Consider the following 19,218-nt stretch of genomic DNA (forward strand, 5'->3'; position numbering starts at 1 on the left):
ATGAAATTTCTTTATTTCATGAAAGGAAATCTCGAAATTTCAGTGAAGTCATGAAGTTTTGGTTCATTTCACTGTACTTCATTCCATTTCAAAAAATTACCTTCTCCTAAGAATTTTCATTTTTTTTCAATTTCATTTCACTTCCTTATATTTCCTTTCTTTGTCTTCTCCCTTAACTTCATTTGTTGATTTTTTGTTTCATTTCCTTTCATGAAAGGAAATGAAATCTCGCTATTTCAATGAAAATCATGTCATGAAGTTTCAGCTCATTTCAATGCACTTCAAACAGAGCACCTATAATAAGAAATTGACCACAACCTCTAGTGTTCAGTTTTCATATATTGTTACATGATTGTCAGTGTGGTAAATATGTGGTAAATTCTTTATCAACTAATAAAGAATCACACACTTACTGTTAATTACTCAAATTTTACTTTCATAAATCTGAACAGTGGGTAATTTCTCTTTACAAATGCTCTATTTGATCTTTAGAAAGGCCAACTGAAACACTGAAATACTATTGTTTTCTCAGGTCTTACTACTTCCCTTCAAGCTGTATCCAACAAGCTACAATATCAGATCACATCCTTGTTGGTGGGGAAAAAATATTTCTCTGAGAACAAAATTATATAAATAAGATCCATTTAATTATTCACTGAAGGCTCAATATACACAAAACATTAAAATACCAAAAGTTCTGAATGGCAATCCTAAAATATGCTTTAAGGAAATTCCGAGTAATGACATCCATCAACAATTTTAGCAGAGATTTCCATACTGTGACCAAAAATGAACTACTTGGAGAGCTTCTGAGGCTGAATCCCTTCAGTATTTCACAGCTTAAGAATGTGGTTTCCTTTGGCAGCCCCCAGACACTGCCACTGAAACAAGTCTCCAGCCTCAACAGTCTAGTGGCTGAAATTCTAATTCTCATGTGTCTTCAGCTCATCCCTGCAATGGCTTTACTTGGATGGCATTTACTTTTGTCTCATTGTGTTTACTGCTGTCATCTATTTGCTCAGTGTCATCACTGGTGATAATAAAAATGACAGATGAAGAGCTGAAAGTCACTTTCTTCTTTGGCCTGTCCCCTGCTTTCTGAGACATAACTATGGGTCGTATTGGTTTGTCACTCCCTGTTGCTGGTGTCTCTTTCATTGTCCTCTGGAACCTCATCAGGCGAAAGCACAGGAGTTGCAAAAGGCAGCGTCGAAACTGCAAGAGAGAATAAACAGAATTATGTTCAGCTTCCTAAACATTCACTGTCACCTACAAGCAACTGGAGGGCACAGTACAGTAAATGACTCAAAATAAGAGACTTCTGCATATCTTCTGAGTTAGTTTCAGTAACAAAACATGCTGCCTTTGTAGTGGGTACTTTTTTTCTCTACATCTGAACAGGATCACTAAGCCAACAGAGGGCACTGAAATGCAACTGAATATTTTACCAGCTACAAGCGAAAGACAAGAGGACTAGGTTCCAAAGTGTGCTATAGGTTTTGTTTCCATATGCAAAAATCACACATTAGATCCAACAGGGAAAGAATATTCTCACAAACACTTCACAGGAGGATACAGAGGGCAGGAACAAGGGGAGGAAGAGGATACAAAGGCATGTTTTCTTCCTTTTAAGTAACTCCAGGGTCTGGAATTTTAATAAAAGCATTTAACGTCATAGATGTAAAATGAAATTTCAATGGTTAGTAACACAGAAGTCAAGTGTTCCCATTGAATATGGATGGAACAGAAGTCTTTTAGATAACCAGCAGCTACCTGTGACACAGGAAGTCTGTTCTACTGTGTGTCTAAATAATGTGAGGTATTCAGTGAAAGCTCACACCAGCACACAGAATGGAAATTTGAGTAGTAGCACTGTATTAATTCTCTAGTTATGGTCTCCCCTTTAATAAAACAAAGACCCAGGTATGAGAGTTAAAGATGCATTCATTCAGTAGCTCCATGTCTGCACACATTTAAAGTTCAAACATGATCCTTTGGGGAAGAACCCTGGTTCTACAAGAAATAAGAGGGCAACTTCCCCTTTGCTTAATAACCTGTAACAATAATTTCCTGAAATGTATGAAGAAGACTTCGATCAACCAACCAAAATACCAAAAAACCACAAAACAAAAAGAACAAAAATCCCAAACACAACAAACATCTGGGAGCAGGTGCATCTTTTCTCTGAAAAGGGGGTAGGACATCTCTTTTTAACAGCCTTCCTTTTAGCTGTGTTAAGGATTAGTCTGTATTATCCTGCATGGCCAGTGCCTCTGTTTTCCCAGATATCATGCAAGAAGTAATCTGACATGCCAAGCTAGAACAAGGTTTTGTTGTGGAAAATTAATCCTACTCTGACACAGAGAAGGCAATAGGTCTGTCCTGTTGGGAAAGGAACCTAGCTAATTACAAGATCTCATAGAAGGATAACCTCAGAGAAAGAATGGTAATGGGAAAGCCTTGACAACTTCAGAGGTAATGGTCTACCTCAGAGCAGCAAAGAAGTTAGACTGTACAAGGATATCAGAATGAGTTCAGATAAAGGAAGGCTATTATAGAGAACTTGTTTTAGGATTCCTTTTGAGGGTAAAATAATCAAAAAACATTAAGCAAAAATACTATAATTTTGGTCCTAATCTGGAATCAGGGGCAAGAGAAGAAACTTCACAATGCATCTCCAATTAGCGTGTTCAGATGGTTGATACTTATCCTGGCTGTGTCTTCACTGGCATTATACCTGGTACAAGTTTGATTTGCTGCTGGGTATCAGAACCCACAAAATGTTTTTCAGAAAAGATTCTCAGCCTGACAACTAGGTACAGAGTCAGTGCCAGTGTATTTAAAAAGTCACTCTGTTGAAAAAGCCTTTTTGAACGTGACTGTTGTTAGCTTCCAGTATCCAGGATAACTCTGATATTGTGTAACTGTGGATCAGCCTGCTGTGAAATGAGCTGTGGGGGAAGAACAAGATGCCACATTGGAAGCCTCTTGCTTTTACTCAGGAAAGCATTTAAGCTCCCCCTTGCCCTGGGTCCTGACCTGAGCTGCACTTAGCCTCTGCTTGGCTGCCCGCTTGGCTGATCGGACCCACTGACTTGGCCTCCTCATCCCCACAGGCTGCTGGCTGGCCCAGGCTGCTGCCTGGCAACTGCAAGCCAGTGTAGGAAATCACAGAAAATTCCATCTCTATAATGGGTTTAAAGGTAAGGAAAACTCAGGAAAACCCCTCCAGCAATCACTCATGGGTTTTTACCCTTCGTCAAGGGATTCTTTTAAACTCCAGATATCTTTATACAATCTTGATTTCAGAAGTTTCAGAATATGCATGGTACACTTCCAGTATCAGTCCTTGTGTTGCTATAACACAGAAGTCAGAGGCAAGTGGTTTTATTCTTAAAAAATAGACATGGATTATTCTGAACTTCCTCTGATGGAATTCTGCTGTGGTAAGGGAGTGATTCAGATGAGGTCTTCTAGTAGCAATCCATTTCACAGATAAACTGTCAAAACTAGAAATTTAAATTCTGACACTCTTTTCTGTCCCTTTTGTGAGTTAAATGTTTGAATCCACATATAAGCAAATTAAATTTATGATCTGGTGGTATTTAAGCACCAGGGATTTAAGCAATCAGGGATTTTATTTCTTCTAGATTGTTACCATTTATCCTAGCTGTTGAAATTTTAATTTTTTTTTCAGATTAAAGCATATCAGACCTACACTTCACAAGTGTGATACTGGCTACTAATAATTCAAACAAGAAAACCTTTAGTGTACCTACCTTTCTACTCATGAAGATATAGATAACTGGGTTATAAGCAGTACTTGACTTGGCAAAGAAAGATGGGATGATAGCTACTGTTGGAGTTACAAGGTTGCTGTAGCCATATGTTATCAAGAGGGAGACCACTGCATAGGGCATCCAACAAATAAGGAATGTAGAGATCATCAAAAAACACATTTTAGCCACCTTCTTTTCATATCTTAGAAGTTTGATCACTTGAACTGTCTGGAAATCTTCTACACAACGAAGCTGTAGAGAAAAAAAATCGTAAAATAAAATAGCTTTATGTTTTACTTGAACCTGAATAGTTTTACATTTATTTGTAAGTAACTGACTCACTCTCTTAGTTTAAGGCACAAACACCATACACCTTATCTTTTAAACCACAATTCTTCTGGAAGCTTGCATCATGTTTCTTAGATTTTATCCCCTACCTTAAGTGTAAAAATACCAGCTGAGAAAAAATAGAATAGCTAATCTACTAGAAAGCAACAAATCCAGAGATGTAACAAAGCATGCTGCAGTTATAAGTACTTTAGAAAAATAACTTGCCCTCAGCTATTGCATAAGCAAATTCAGTTTACATTAGTGGTCCTTTGTCTGACTTGTTAGACAGTCCTGTAGATACATGGAAAAAATCTTTAGAGAAAAAAAAATTCATAGATTTCTCTGTACTGCTTTGTCACATAGTATGTTACCCTACAATCATGAAATCTCTAAAGCAGAACACTAGACAGCAGGTCCCCATGTTACCTAAGTCATAAAATAAGGAAAACATGGGACATGAACATGAAGATACTCCACAAATTATCCATTCTGCCAATACTGTTGACCATAAACTTGAGTGGGTCCATTTCTCATACTAAGGATTTGGACTGAATTTTCAGGTGAGGATCTGATGTGGATTAGTAAGCATAAGCCATTCCCATTTACTTCCTCCCAGTAAAACCACACAACAAATAGACCTCGGTAGCTCTAGACTGGTTCTCTCCCAATCCTACAACCTATCTAGTGCTACCTGACATAGATGAACATTCATCAACAAACATTCAAAAGTTTAAAAGGGAAGTGAGAGTGCAAATTTGGCTTGGATCCAACCTTAATATATATCTTCAACATTTTTCATTGATAACATTACTTTAAGGGAAGTCTTATTTGAACTAACTTACCATTCTTACTGCATGCAGAATATGGCCATAGCAATAGGCCATGATCCCAACAGGTGCTACTAGACAGCCAAGGAAAAAAAGGAGCACAAACGAGGTATCATTGGGGTCTTTTGACTTCCAGTCCACTGAGCAACCTAATCCATGAATTTCCAGTGTGTATCTGTTCCAGCCCAAAAGAGGTGCTCCAGTCCAGGCCAGTGAGTACAGCCAGATGTACGTGATAGCGCGCCAAGACCAAGAGAAGTCAATCACTTTTGCATGGACCACCCGAATGTAGCGTTCATAGGCAAGAGCAGTGAGAGTCATAATTGAAACAATTCCTGAAAAAAAAAAATCAATTAAATTATTCACAAATACTGTAAACTGGACTGCACTCCTCTTGATAAATGTTTCCTTTGCTAGCAGGTTAACTCAAAATTACCTAGATTGCATTATGAATCTAATACCACTAAGATTTTTTTGTGCATTGCTCACTACCTACTAAGCCAAACAGAATCACCAACTTCAAACTACTCAGAGTAGGACACTGACATCTGGTCCAGGATGTACAATGGCTGAGAAGTAGGACAAGGAAAGAAGAGACTAAGCCAACACCTCTTCCTAAACATTACTTCATTCAGTGAGGTATCATGGTCCAAGGTTTGGGGGTTTTCCTGCTGATAGTTGTTGTAGGGTTTCTTGTTGTTATGTGTTCTTTTGGGGTTTGTGGTTTCCTTTGGCTGTTTAGGCTTTTTAAAAGAAAAAGCTATCATATAAAACAGAGATAATCAGCAATAAAAGATCTTTTCAAAACTTAGTGAATTGAGAGTTGAGACCGAAATTAAAGAAAGCCTTCAGCAACTGAAAGCAGAGATGTGCACCTTTACTGTGAACAAATTCCAATTTATTTCAAGATATCCTGGAAGTGTTTGCATTCCAAGAAGAACCAGGAAGGCAAAGCATTACATTGCTGAAAGTGTCCCATCTGAAAGACATTCAGTTATTTTGAGTGTCCTTTCCTATCTTGCCACTTTCATAAAAATATCAGTCCTTGTTTATTTATGCACGATTTTCCTTTTCTGTCCACCTCAAATCCAGTACACAATTATTAACATGTTATGACAGAAATCACACGTTATCTTCAGCTCTCAGTATTACCCTATCCAGACACTTTTAAAATTTCATGAAGCCAAGGCATTTCTGTCTTGATTAGAATATAAGGATTTCTACTTCAATGGTCTGTTAACACTTGACGATCAAAAACCAAATTGCCCATCAGGCAACTGCCAGACATCTGAAATCTGTTATGATTCAGTCATCAAGTTCATAAACATAGGCTCTTAAACAACAAAAGGGTGTATTTCACAGCATTCTGTGAGATTATACATATATCTGTGTCTAAATCTGTATAGATTTTATCTAATACAAAGCACAAGTATTTTTTCAGGCATATGCACAGCACTTAATTTCTCCAAGTACATTCATATATGCCATAAGCTCTAAGAAGGTTAATTGTGCAGATTTCACTACCAAAGAGAGAACCATTTTATACTCAGCAAGAACCTGATCTCACTTTGGAAAATGATAAACATTTCTGGAAGATAAATTAACAACAGCACAGAAGGACCAGCAACATGGATTTTAGGAAGGCAACTAAGAATAACAAAATCTAGAGCAATACATAGCCTATCTGTAAAGGTATTCAACAGCAAAAGCAGTTTATTATTAACCAAGTATCTCACAGTAGGATATCCTTTAGGATTCTAAGAAAGTTACTTTATGCTGTAGCTATTAAACTATTCCCTTTTTATAAGAGGTGAGCTTAGAAATCTTTCTTGATTAAAAGGATTTCCACTCTAATAGAAAATGTGCCACGCTCTTTCATAGATCTCTTTAAAATGAAATAAATTTTTAATGTGCTTTTTTTCTAGTTATCTTTAAACCTTCATCACAAAAAGATGTAGACATTGTTGGCCATGCAGTAACCCTTCACATTTAGTTTTGTAGGTTTTTTTTCCTTGTATAAATATTGCTGTAGAATTTCACTTTCAAAGCTTGAAATTGGACTAGCAAATATGGACAAGAAGGTTTCCAAAGACCTAAGGCTGGGTTTGTTGTTGGGTTTTTTCGGGCTTTTTTAAAATGAAGTTGAAAAGCTGAAAAGTCCTTCATGCCTTTTTTTGTGACCTAACATGCAGAAAATACATTGCACAATATGTACCTAAGCAAAATATTGTAGGCATTAGAAAATAACTACAGGATTTCATAGGTACTATTCTACACTTACGCTGGCTCAGGTAAGTGCTTTATTCAATCAAATGCAGTCTACTTCTTGAACACAAGGTAAGGCAACAAGTTCCCCTTCCATTTCTCTTACCCAAAGATTAGGAATTACAAAAGTTTACCTGACAGTCATGATAGTCATCCACAGACATGTTTATGGAGAAAAATCACATCACTCAATTAAAGGCTCTGTTTGATTATATAGTGCACTGCAGCTTTGTCTGATCAGTGGAGAAAAAGAACAGCTCCTCAGGATGATGAGTCAGAATACCTAAATTAACCTTTTGCTCCTTACCACCTTCCTTCATTGAAGGGTATTCAATGACTAATGTCCCTGTGTGGTCTTAATACTTCCCCATCCCTTTTATGAGTGCTGAATTCTAGCCATGATATAGTAATCAAAAGCACACATGCTTGGCTGAAAGTTCGGATGTTCACAAGCAGTAAATTCCTAAGTCCTTGACATTCTCAAGGAAGTCATTGAATGCTCAGTATCTCTAAAAATCAGTATGTGGACATTTGAAAAATGTTCTATCAAGCCCCTTTCAGTATAAAACCACTGCTCTTCAAAGACATACTTGAATTTTCCTCCCTGAACTGTAAATGGGACCTTGGACAGCCTGTTGGATAGTATGCACCAAAATGCAAATCCCTGTTCTGTTGGTATTCAAGGAGTGTCTGTTAGCACACAGATACTGAGGTAGGAAATGCAGCACAAGATGTGTATGATTTATGCATGCCTATGGCTCCATTTTCTATGTTTCATTCAGTTTCTGTAGTCTAGTGCAAAGGAAAGCGCTGAATTTTACTTTCCTCCCTGCTCCCACTCCTCCACAGGAGCTCTTCTGGAAATTAGCCTGAGTTGCATATTTTAATAGGATGAAGTGCATGCTGATTAAAAAACCAAATCTATTACAGAAAGCCATTATGGTTATTGTTTGGCTATTAGCCTCCTCTTAGCAAAAATACACATTTCAAACCAATTTCTACCTTTTATCTGAAACAAATTCTGTTATTCTTCTTGAGGTACTGGAGATCTACATATTTTGATCAAGGCTAAGACCCAAGATTCTGAGTTTATTTACTCTACCAGCAATTTCTACTCTAAGATTTTCTAACTCTTTCAGAAAGACTTTACTGTCCAGTGTTTACAGAGACTGCATGTCTGATATAAGATTTCCATTTCAGATAATACCCCTGTCTGTATATGCTGATTATAAACATAAACACTCTTTGTGTTTAGGAACTGCCACTAGTTTTAGCTCTGATTTAAGCCTGGGCAATTACCCTAGCACAAATGGGGTCATTCCCATTGAAGCTGCAGATAAATGTAGCAAAACTGAAGTGTTTTCTTGTTTAAGGCACTAGTTTGCAATTTCTATGTTGCAACTCCTCTTCTTCTCCAGCAGCCAGCCACACAGAATCAGGGAGCAGCGACAAGCTACTTTTTGTTATTTGCATGTTTATGAAGAAAATTCTCATTTTTGCCATTTTGTATTGTTTTCCTACTGAAATACTGCATTCAGTGTAGATTTTATTATGTATCATATGTGCTAATTATCTCTTCTGTATTCTGGGCTTTTCCAGGAGGCAGTTATGGATACATCATTAAATACTTCAATCTGCATAGTGTAGGTCATTACAGAGAAGACTGCAAAACACAGCTAAGCTGTACTGCATTATACCATACAATGTGTATATTCTGACTTTATAATCCTTAATTAGAAGAAACATATTGCAGTGCCTTCATAACTGAAGTGTTACTTTCAATGAGTTTGAACAATCACAACAGCTTCTGCCCTCTCCAAGCAAGATACACCTTATTTTCATATTGAGCCCCTGCCCCAAGCATGGCCTATAATTTGGTCAGAGGTGATAACAAACATTCCCATAGTCTGACCATCTCTACAGAGCAACTGCAGCAAGTAAGATTAATTTCTGAGACAGACCATGGCTTCTGTCAAAGGGTGTGGAAGAGGTTTTACAGCGACTTCTGTGAGCCAGAGAGAAGTTTGATAAGAGGATCCATGCTTACCCTTGAAAGGATTTTCTACCAAGGTCATTGACATAAAAACCAAGAAAGAAAGAAGGATAAATAAGAGAAACCTGCAACTGTCTATTCCAATAAGCACTTTGTTTGTCCTTTGTGACCAATGAGTAAAGTGTAAACTTACGAGTTTTGTAAGAATGTATAAAAAAAAAAAGCATGCATGCTACAATAAAGTTTGAAGCCTTCTGAAAATGGAGTGTGTTGCTTTGTATAATGTCCATCTCAACTATGACAAAAAGGCATATTATTTTGTATATCAATTAATCCTTGCCCTACATTCAAGTGCTGAATGACTATTTTGCATGCCTAATCACAGAAGAAAGCCATCCTTCTGCAATTCCTCCTCTCCCCTTCCACATCTGAAAGGCTAGACAACAGCAATTGAGTAGAAGCAATTTCCTGTCCATGGCAAGAAAAGGTGTTGTTGCACTCTCTAGTTTTGTACTACAAAATATATAACCAGTCTATCTGAATTCAGCAATTAGGCATTACAATACAATTTAGGCACCAGCTATGTATCACTTCTAATTTTACACGTAATTTCAACATCTGCATTCAAATCTAGGTAGGTGAAAAATCACTTCTCTTAGACATAACATACATCAAATATATTTTATATGTAGCTGTCCTATAAAATTACGGTGAAATAAATCACCTCTTCCAGATTCAATATTCCAAGTGATTAACTTAGTCTGGGAAAAAAAAAAAAAAAACTAAAGCTGAAAGCATGCTGATTTGAGCCTCCAGCTATTTGTAACACAAGTTCCTAAAACTATCTGCTGAGTAACAATTGAAAATGCTTTTAGTGAGATTAAATTAGTGCATATAACATACATGGGTAATGCAAGAGAGTGGCGCAGGACATCACTGTCACTGTGCAGGGAAGAGTCTTAGATGAACAGGCTGCAACTGAAGCCAGGTCCACAAGACACACTCAAGCAATTAATCCTTACTTCAGTATTTGGTGGGTGTGGTGGTATAGCCTTACCTTGAAACAAATAAAAGAACCTCAGCTGTACACACAGTAGCTTTTCACAGAAGAGTAGAGTCTGTAAAATTCTTACAGTTTTTCCCATCCTCTAGTTCACATTACTGGAATGGAATATACACCCAGATATCAACCTTGATTTAGTAGCTCATTGAGATCTAGCTGCTGCATACCAATGGTAAGTTGTCCGGAAGGGACATAATACTTTAAATTAATTTGACATTAAAAGCTGGCAGTGTTTGTTTACCCTTACAAAACCAGCTTGCAGTTAGGGAAGCCCGAGGTCTCTAATCACATTTCAGTAACAGTAGCCTTTCACTTGCAAACAAGGTTTTATGATACAAAGCCTACCCCAGAGTACACCCTGACTACACAATCTTCTATCAAGAGACTGCCTCAGATAAAGAGTTTTGGTGCCTGTTCCTCAAGATCATTCCTGTTATTAACCAGTTTTTCCACTCCTTTCTTCCATTGCACATTTATACTTAGAAGGTGTTAGAACACCAGTACTGGCCAATGGTTTAGCTACCATTACTTTTAGCAGAAGTGATTTATGCTTGAGGGGTTATGTGTGTATGCTCCACGTGATAAGACTAGCTTACCTCAAAACCCTCAGGGCCTATTTCAATGTACAGAAAGTATTAAAGTAGACACCCACTGCCTGGGGGTGAGCAGTACACAAATTTCTCTCATGCACATCAAGTTTTGACAGTCACTGTAATTAAAAAAAAAAAAAAAAACCCTTAAATATCTGTAAGAGCCCAGCAGATAAACACAAAGATCATGACACCCTGACCATGTATTTCACAATTACCCTCTTATCTGAAGAAAGAAATTATCTATGTTTGCTAACCAAGACTTTTGGGTATGTTTAGCTGTCAGGGGTCTTCTCTAGAAATCATGTGGGAAATCATACGGTCTTCTCTAGAAATCAAAAAGCTATGCTGTCAGTGATAGCACACCTCCCATATATCAGCTGTACTGCTAAAACAGATAAAGAGATCACACAGATCTCTACTACTTACAGCTTGGTTGACTACAGACAGGGAAAGAGTTAGAAGCATTTTACATAAAGAGAGGGTGGCAGATGCAGTAGGGCCTGCATAGAGCTGACTGCACCCCTCCATAGAAAGGTGACCCCCATGATATAAATACATCACTTAATTGATGCACAACTATCATATCACCAGGATACACCACCTGTAACAAACACTAGAATTCAGTGAAACAAAATTAAGTGGGGATTAGTGTCTAAAACAGACAACTGCGTCAGGAAAGCTTAGACTAAGACTTGTCAGGTAATCATTTATGTCATTTTCCCTACACTAATATAAGAGGTGCTAGGAGTGGCTTTGTAGTAGAGAAAAAAATCCCTTCTTGCGGCCTCTGCTATGAAGACATGTACCTAAACTGTATATTGACTTCAGACTCTAACGAGTAAAAGAAAATAGGGACTCTTATTTGTGTGACAAGGACAGATGTTCAGTAGTCAAAATGATCAGTTCTGCACTGTAGCAAGCAGGTCTCTGCACCTTCTAAAGGCTCAATGAAAATCTCTCAAGTCACAGAAAACATAGGCAGTAGCACAAACATCAGTCTCTTAGCTGTGCAGTGCAAATCAAGAGCAGATGTTCCTACATGGGCTTGTCTCAAGACAAAGTTATGATAATGCAGAAGTAGACTATTGTGAGGAACACAAAAACCAGATATTTATTCCTAGACAGACAATCTCTAGTTATGCTGCCATCTTCTCAACTTAAAAGTTTCAGACTGTGATCTGCTTACAGTGTCTAAGTTCCGGATCTTACCACACCTCCAACTGGCTGGAAAAATGAGAAGCACTTACAAAGAAAATGCTCAGTTCTTCAATGAAAAATTATTAGAAGTATAGAGAGTGCCCTCATACCTGTGAGGGGGAAAAGAAGTTGTCTTTATTTTAATAATAATAATTGTCATTATTCTGTAATGAAGGCTTCTGAAAATACAGATGCTACCAGTTTATTTTAAGCACAAATGCCACCTATGTATTTAATAATATTGAAATCCTTAAGAGGAACACAGAAATAACTTGATCTCGGCTTTCAAAACAGTATGAGGAAAAACCTTGTAACAGCACCTGAAAATTTAAAATAAAGCTGCTGAATCATGTTTTTCAATGTGATCCCTGATTAACTACAGAAATTAGGAAGAATCTGATTTTTAAAATTGGTTGAGCATTATCTCTGAATTTAAAGTGAAAATTCTATTTAACAAAAAGCAAGACAACAAAAAACAAAACAAACAAACAACAACAAAAAAAAAAACACAAAAAAAAAACCAAAAAAAAAAAAGCAGATTTAATCATTTGTCCCAAACTTGTTTACTATCAGGGGAACCTCTCATTTATAAGTCAATACATGCAGAGAACAACTTACACCACGTATTGGGTCTTAGGGGCTGTTCTTCTGATTAAAAAAGATGCATAAGGATGGAAAGTAAAACTGAACAGCCTTCAGGCCTGAAAGGCTGGCACAGAAAGCTCACATAGCAATGTCCAAGATCATATCCAAGAATGAAATCACAAAGTTGTAAATAAAGAGGTTTTGGTCATCTCATCTAAAATGAGCCAGACTGGGTCCAACCCCAAGGCATATCCACACCACTAAAGTAACTTCACACGATCCTTATGGTTTAATACATTCCATATCCATATCCATGGTATCAGAGCTACCCCGACTTTATTCTAGAAACATCTTTATTGTGTCATTGTGGCTTCCTGAGCAATTGAACACTGCAAAGCTGTAAGTACTCTGCTTAGTTAATAAGAATTTAACTTTTCAAAGCTGTCAATTTTGTATGTCTTCTGATCAACGAATGTACTTTGTATTCCCAGAAGTTTCTGGGGAGAGTGTTATATTTTCAGAAACACTTGTAAGTAATACACATGTAAGACTTCAATTACATTACTTTCCCTACACCATCACCTCAAGATAGGAGATGACTTGGGCTGCTATATACAGAAGTGTATTTATAAATATAATACCTGGTTACTCTAAATGAAATCTTAAATCAGTGTCTTCACCATTACCAGGCAAAAAAAAAAAAAAAAAAAAACAAAACAAAACACAAAAACAAACAAACAGATCCCACCCAAATAAAAATCAGGGAAAAAAACCCACCAAAAAATCCCCCCCCCCCAAAAAAAAAAAAAAAGAAAACACAAAAAGGAAAAAAACAAACCAAAACAAAAAAAAATGCAAAAAACCCAACCAATATACCTAATCCAAAACAACAACAAAACATCACCAAACAGGAACAAACAAAATACTTTAAAATTACTATTTTTTCTATAAACACGTTACAAAATGAACACAGAAGCCATGGTAGCGATAATCCAGATGGCAAACAGAGTATGATGCTACCTGCGGGGCATCATTTGTAATTTTTTTTTCCTCAGCATTGTCATGGCCCTGCTTTCCTATGCAGATAGGGAACCACTTTTCAAAAACAGGAAAGAACAATCCTCCTATTTCCAGATGAGAATGTGAAAACAATGCTGTGGAGGTTAAAATTAGACATCACTTTATCAAATTAGCATTCAACTATGATAGCCAAGTTAAATATTTTCTATTGCTTTACATGGCAGCTGAAAAAAGTAAACTAAGGCATCATTCCTGAACATTAAGTTGATCATTTACATATGATCAACTACACACAAACACACACTTTTCCAATAATAATAGTAATTAAAAAAAAAATCTTCCCGATGAAGCACATTATGGAAGAGGAACATAGCATGACCAACCACAGGAAGATGTAATTTTACAAACCATAGATGCTAACTTGACTACTCTCTAGATAAGGTGCATGAATTTGCCTACATTTCTTTGGGAAAAAAATTCTTAAATAGAGGAATGCAGGAAAGCATCAACACTAAATATATTTATAGTAACAAATTATGTAGCATACCTCAAAATAAATAAATTAAAAGTCACATGTGATCAAGCAATTTCCTTGCCGATTTATATACCTCATTGTTTCTATTTCTATTATTTCAGAAGATGGTACGAGATTAATAGAGTCTGTTTTTTTACCCTAACTATGTATCTTATTTTTTGAACCTATATGGAAAATGCCTCCATCAGAAATAATAAGTATAATATATAAAAGATAAAGGTAGGAACAGAACTGTACTTTACATCCCCTGTGTAAGATTAACATTCAGTTGTCTGGCAGCATCTGTTTGGCAGACAAGTACTTGAGTTTCTCAAGAATTTGAACAGGCTGAGTGATGGAGACAACCTTATGCCATCGAGGTGCTCTATGATACCAACAGCCACACAAATGTCTGAGGTCTGTGCACTGCAGAAATTATCTGGTACCAAACACTGCACAAATAATTGACTATTAATTAATTAATAGTTAATTAATTAATTAATTAACCATCAAAACTTTCAAGACATAAAATTTTTGCTGCACTATGCAGCAGGAGTCAAACCAGTACGAGCAACCACGCACCTTTGAACATACATAATGACCACAGAGCCATATGAAACAAAGGTTATGTATGCAGGAAAGCTACAAAGCTTATTGAAGACTTTACTGTGTCATCTGAGAGTCAGTTTTCAGTGTATATATGTCCAGTGGGTGCACTGTGATCCACCTCTAATTTATACACCTCTTCCAGAAGAAGTATCTAACATGAGCTTTAGATTTCATAACTGGCTAGCTAAACATTTACTATTACCATTAGAAACACGAGTTTCTTCTTTTGCAGCATCCTTTACTGGTAAAGAAAAAGCAATATTCATCTTAAGAGGTTGCATTTACATAGCTGGACTGCTACCTATTCTTCTGCAGACTTCTGCAAAGGGTATATATTAATTTCAGGAAGGAAAGCAGTCAAGAGCTTAAAGGTTTTGAAAATAGAAGTAGTGTAAGTACTCCTTCTGCAGTGCTAAAATTTCAGTGGTTTCCCAAAGCCCAACCGTGACACTGTTATGACTGAAAGATGGTACCCGAATTTCACATATGGATAAGGAAATTCAAGGCACTGCCACACACTGTGTAGCTTTATAAACAGGCAAGTCGCAACACTGAGAAGGCTGCTGGGGAGCAGCTTTCCACCTGTTCCACAGAGGTGGAACACTGCTGACCCTACACCCAGAGTTATACATGCTCCTTATCCACAGACTGCAACACTTCCTATAAAATGCAGTGGTCTATGCTCATGAATTCTGCACATCACTTGGTTAACTCGAGACCTCTTCTAACAGCGCTGCTGCTCTTTTCTCTAACTGTCCTATTACACCTTACACAGGCAAAGGCAGGAGGTCGAAAAACTGATTCTCGAATAATTTCTTTTTTTGCTTCGGGTCGTTTTCTCCAGCACTGTCGCTCTTTTTTTACCAAAAAGCGTCGACTCTACCCCCGCGCCCCCCAACCCCTTCGCCAGGGCGGCGACTGAACCCCCCGGGCCGGACTGCCCCGCGAGAGCGGCAGGGATGAGGCGGTTGGGGCAGCGGGGATGGAGCGGCTGGGGCTGGCAGGGAGCGGTTGGGGCGGTTGGGAAGCGGGGACGGGGCGCGGTACCGCCGGTACAAGCTGGCGAGGAGGGACCCAGCAGGACAAGGAGGGACAGGCGGCGCCCGCGGCCCCAGCACCCACCGAAGAGGCTGCTGCTAAAGCCGTCCCAGACGCAGCCGGCGGCGTCCCACACCCAGCGGCTCCTCAAGCAGGACATAAAGGTAAGGCTCACGCCGAAGACGGACACCAGCAGGTCGCTGAGGCTGATGTTGACGAGGAAGAGGTTGGTGGGCGTGCGGAGCCGCTTGAACTTGTAGTAGAGCACCAGTACCAGCAAGTTGTTGCACAAGCCCAGCATGCCGATGGTTGCGACCAGCAGCGCCAGCAGCTCGTAGGTACCGGCGCTGAAGAGGGGCCGATCGCCCGGCACCTCCTGCTCGGGCGCCGCGGGCGCCGGGCGGCTGGAGGTGCCCGTGCCGTTCCCCGCGGGCATAGCTCCCGGCCGGAGCAGGGTTAAGCCTCCCGGCTCGCTCCCGGCCTCATCGCACACCAACGCTCCGCGCAGGAGGAGGAGTCCCCGCTGCCTTCCCGCCCACGGAGGGCGCGCCCTTGAGTGGCTTCGCCCTCGCCTGCCCAGGGGCGTGCTCGATCGCGGCAGGGCCCCTTCTAAGCAAACAGGTCTTCTGGTCCTGTTCCTACGGTAAGCAGCCCGGTTGTGGCTGGGATGTGGCTGTTGTTTCCTCTTCCTTAAAAATCCTCTGTGCGCTTTGGCTGGGCCACGGCTGCCGTGAGCAGCGCTTCCCTCACGGGGACCGCGTCTGGGCAGACCCGCTCTGCGGCCAGCTCCGGGAAGAGGTAAAACCGATATTTAGGCTTCTTCCCCAGATGTCCTTCCAGTGAAAACTGCTATTATGGCAATAGTATCTTCTCAGGAGGTTTCCCGCAGTGCTCTCAGCTTGGCTCTAGGAATTGGAGCACCACAAAGCGACGCGACAACACAATGGCCCGTGCAAACCTGTGGTGTGAGTGAGCACTCTGTCAGCCATGGGGCAAGCAAGGCACCACGGTTTGCACCGTGAAGTCGCCTATTTTATGCCTTTGTCTCTGGTGTGTGTAGTACAGGAATATGGTGGCTGCCTGTGTACAGCTCTAGCTGCTGTTAATCATTGTGTTGTCCTGGGCCACAGCTCTGTTAGGGTGGCTGTCCTGTCTCCAAACCCAACCCACCCCGGCATGTTTCACAGGGAATTTTGCTCACCATGGTTCTACACCCAAAACACTTTGCCAGACCAAGCATTGGTTTCCCTCACAGGAAGACCGAGTTTGTTTGCTTTAATATGTGTTGATATGTGACAGCCTTCTTAAGGGCCCAGAGAAAACTTTCAGTTTAGATCTATTCTTACTTTAGTTTAAAAAAAAAATCAAGTGTGAAAGCAAAAGAATTTTAATGTTTTAATGGATACATGTCTTGTCAAAAAATAGCTGTTTTTTTTCTTCTCATACACAGTGGTATTAAATGGTCTAGACTAAGGGTGAACTGAGACTGAAAATATGGATGGTTGAGGTAGGTTTGATGTCTTTCAAAAGAAACCTATGTACAAATTATGGGCTTCTCATAACAGTAAATTTTATATGACAAATTACTGCTGTAATACAAGGCAGTAGGAATAAAGCGATAGGTCAGAAAAATTAAACACTTGTTAAAGTATCTATTCTTACTGATGTTAACTTTATTTATGATCCATGTTTTTAAATCCCTCATATACTGATGTAATAATTCATTGAAACTTAGTTTTAAAAGCTATTTCAGTCTGTTTCTTCAACAGGGCTTTTCTCACTGCAAAGGAAAGAGCAGCTTCCTTTCTCAAAATCACTTATATGTTTTTTACCATAAAAGCTGTATTTACAGAACACATGATCTTCCAAAATTTCTGGAAATAGACCACAGTACTTAAGCATCAGTTTGAGGGAAGGCATAATTTTGTCTTTCTCCATCCACAAAAGAAATTTACCTGCACATGACAGACCATGTGCAAAATTATTATGTCAATGTACAGTTATGAGTTTGTTTAGGACAGTCACTGCGTTTTAAAAGTCTAACAATTACATGACTGTACCAAATTAATACTACACCTCATTGAGAACAAGACATCTCTATCTTCCACCTCTAAAGGAAAATCTTAGATTGTGTATCTTTTTATGCCTGCAAAATGAAAAGCAAGAAAAGGTGATAAGAAGAACGGGAAAAATGTAATGTAGTTATTAGTAAATGCCAGTCAACATAGTGTCCATTGGCAGATTCCATTATACACTTAGGATTTCTAAGAGGTGTTTCACTACAGCACCTGTCAGAAATACTGCCTCTAGATGTCTTTGAATTTATAACCCATAACTCGCATTTCATAAAGAACATATGTCAGAATTCCTGGTTTGGGCTTTTTTTTGTAGCAAAACTATGTAGAGCCATAGACGTGCAATCTCTCCAATGCTTTATTTGCAAAGGTCACTTTATTAATACTGTCAAATTACTAATGTTATTCAATTGGTCTTGGATACTTCATGAGCAGAGTTCCATTTGTCTTCCATGCAGCGTCACTTTTCATATGAGGCACAACAAAAATAAATGCAGTTTTATTGTATAATCAGGTCAAAGGCAAAGCTGGAAACAGAACCCTGACCCCAGTTCTAGTCTAGATTCTGTTTTACCTAACCCACTCTAGAACCAATGCAGCTATGGTTTTAATAACCTAAATAATTCTTTAGTCATTCCTTTTCTATTGCAAAAAGGGTTTTAGCTTTACTTTTACCATTGCATGAAAGGATAGACCAGAACCCTAAATGTGTATGTATGTGACTTACTGGAAGTGCATCAAAGTACTAAACGTGTGTAGCTGAGCTCATGGAATTAAAAATGTACAACAAGAAGCAGAAATAGAAGGTCCCCAGTACTATACTACAAAAACAGTCTCTGAAATTCCCAAGGACTTCCTAGATCTCTTCTGCAACAGTCCTTTTAATATGTTGTCTGTTATGCACAGTTCACATGGGTAAATGGCTGTAAATTTTCAGATGGCCAACATATGCTTACATATGCACAAGACAAACCTTAAAACCCAGCCTTGGAGTTAATAATTCACAAGTACAAAGTTTGCAGATGTCTGGGACTGTCTTCAAAAGGTTATAGTATTTAGTAATTTGGAATGTTTCAGCACACCAGAGCCCATGTTGGAGCTGAAGAAGCTGAAGCAGAGTAAATAAACTTTCAAAGTCACTGCTACTCTCTAAGCTTGGGTAGAAATACTGTTCTGGTTTGAAAGCAAAACCAGTGAGAGACTCCAAGTCAGAAATACAATTTATTGAGAAAAGGGAAAAGAAACAAAACACATGCAATAATACAAAAGGAAGACCACTGACAAAGTCATAATACAACCTGACACCCCTTTGGCCAGAGTGTTGGTAGCA

General features: G+C 38.8%; 2 protein-coding genes across 6 annotated transcripts in view; one reads left to right on the forward strand and one right to left on the reverse strand.

Moving 5' to 3' along the window:
- Nucleotides 1-625: 625 nt before the first annotated feature.
- On the reverse strand, nucleotides 626-16,305 carry OPN3 (opsin 3). The gene is made up of 4 exons (XM_053938656.1): nucleotides 15,898-16,305; nucleotides 4,952-5,271; nucleotides 3,780-4,031; nucleotides 626-1,215 (listed from the first exon to the last, which is right to left on the reverse strand). Exons 1-4 carry the CDS (start codon nucleotides 16,247-16,249, stop codon nucleotides 946-948), a joined length of 1,194 nt encoding a protein of 397 aa, XP_053794631.1. The 5' UTR covers nucleotides 16,250-16,305; the 3' UTR covers nucleotides 626-945.
- The window catches only part of WDR64 (WD repeat domain 64), a 66,737-nt gene continuing 63,406 nt past the window's right edge, over nucleotides 15,888-19,218 (forward strand). For 3 of the 5 annotated variants that reach the window (XM_053938654.1, XM_053938655.1, XM_053938651.1), the window contains exon 1: nucleotides 16,373-16,456. The gene's annotated coding sequence lies outside the window, so the exon portion shown is untranslated. Of the gene's footprint in view, nucleotides 15,978-16,372; nucleotides 16,457-17,263; nucleotides 17,321-19,218 lie in introns of those variants that run through there. The other 2 variants (XM_053938653.1, XM_053938652.1) reach the window with 2 other exon arrangements.

This window comes from Vidua chalybeata, chromosome 3 (genome assembly GCF_026979565.1).
Source record: "Vidua chalybeata isolate OUT-0048 chromosome 3, bVidCha1 merged haplotype, whole genome shotgun sequence".
In the NCBI taxonomy this organism is placed as follows: domain Eukaryota; kingdom Metazoa; phylum Chordata; class Aves; order Passeriformes; family Viduidae; genus Vidua; species Vidua chalybeata.

Bases quoted from the DNA above. Each gene is read 5' to 3' on its own strand.
- OPN3 (XM_053938656.1), bottom strand. From the start codon at position 16,249: ATGCCCGCGGGGAACGGCACGGGCACCTCCAGCCGCCCGGCGCCCGCG. The intron at 5,272-15,897 runs GTGGGTGCTGGG...TTTTTTTTTCAG, and splicing joins CTTTAGCAGCAGCCTCTTCG to GAATTGTTTCAATTATGACT. The intron at 1,216-3,779 runs GTAGGTACACTA...TCTCTCTTGCAG, and splicing joins ATATCTTCATGAGTAGAAAG to TTTCGACGCTGCCTTTTGCA.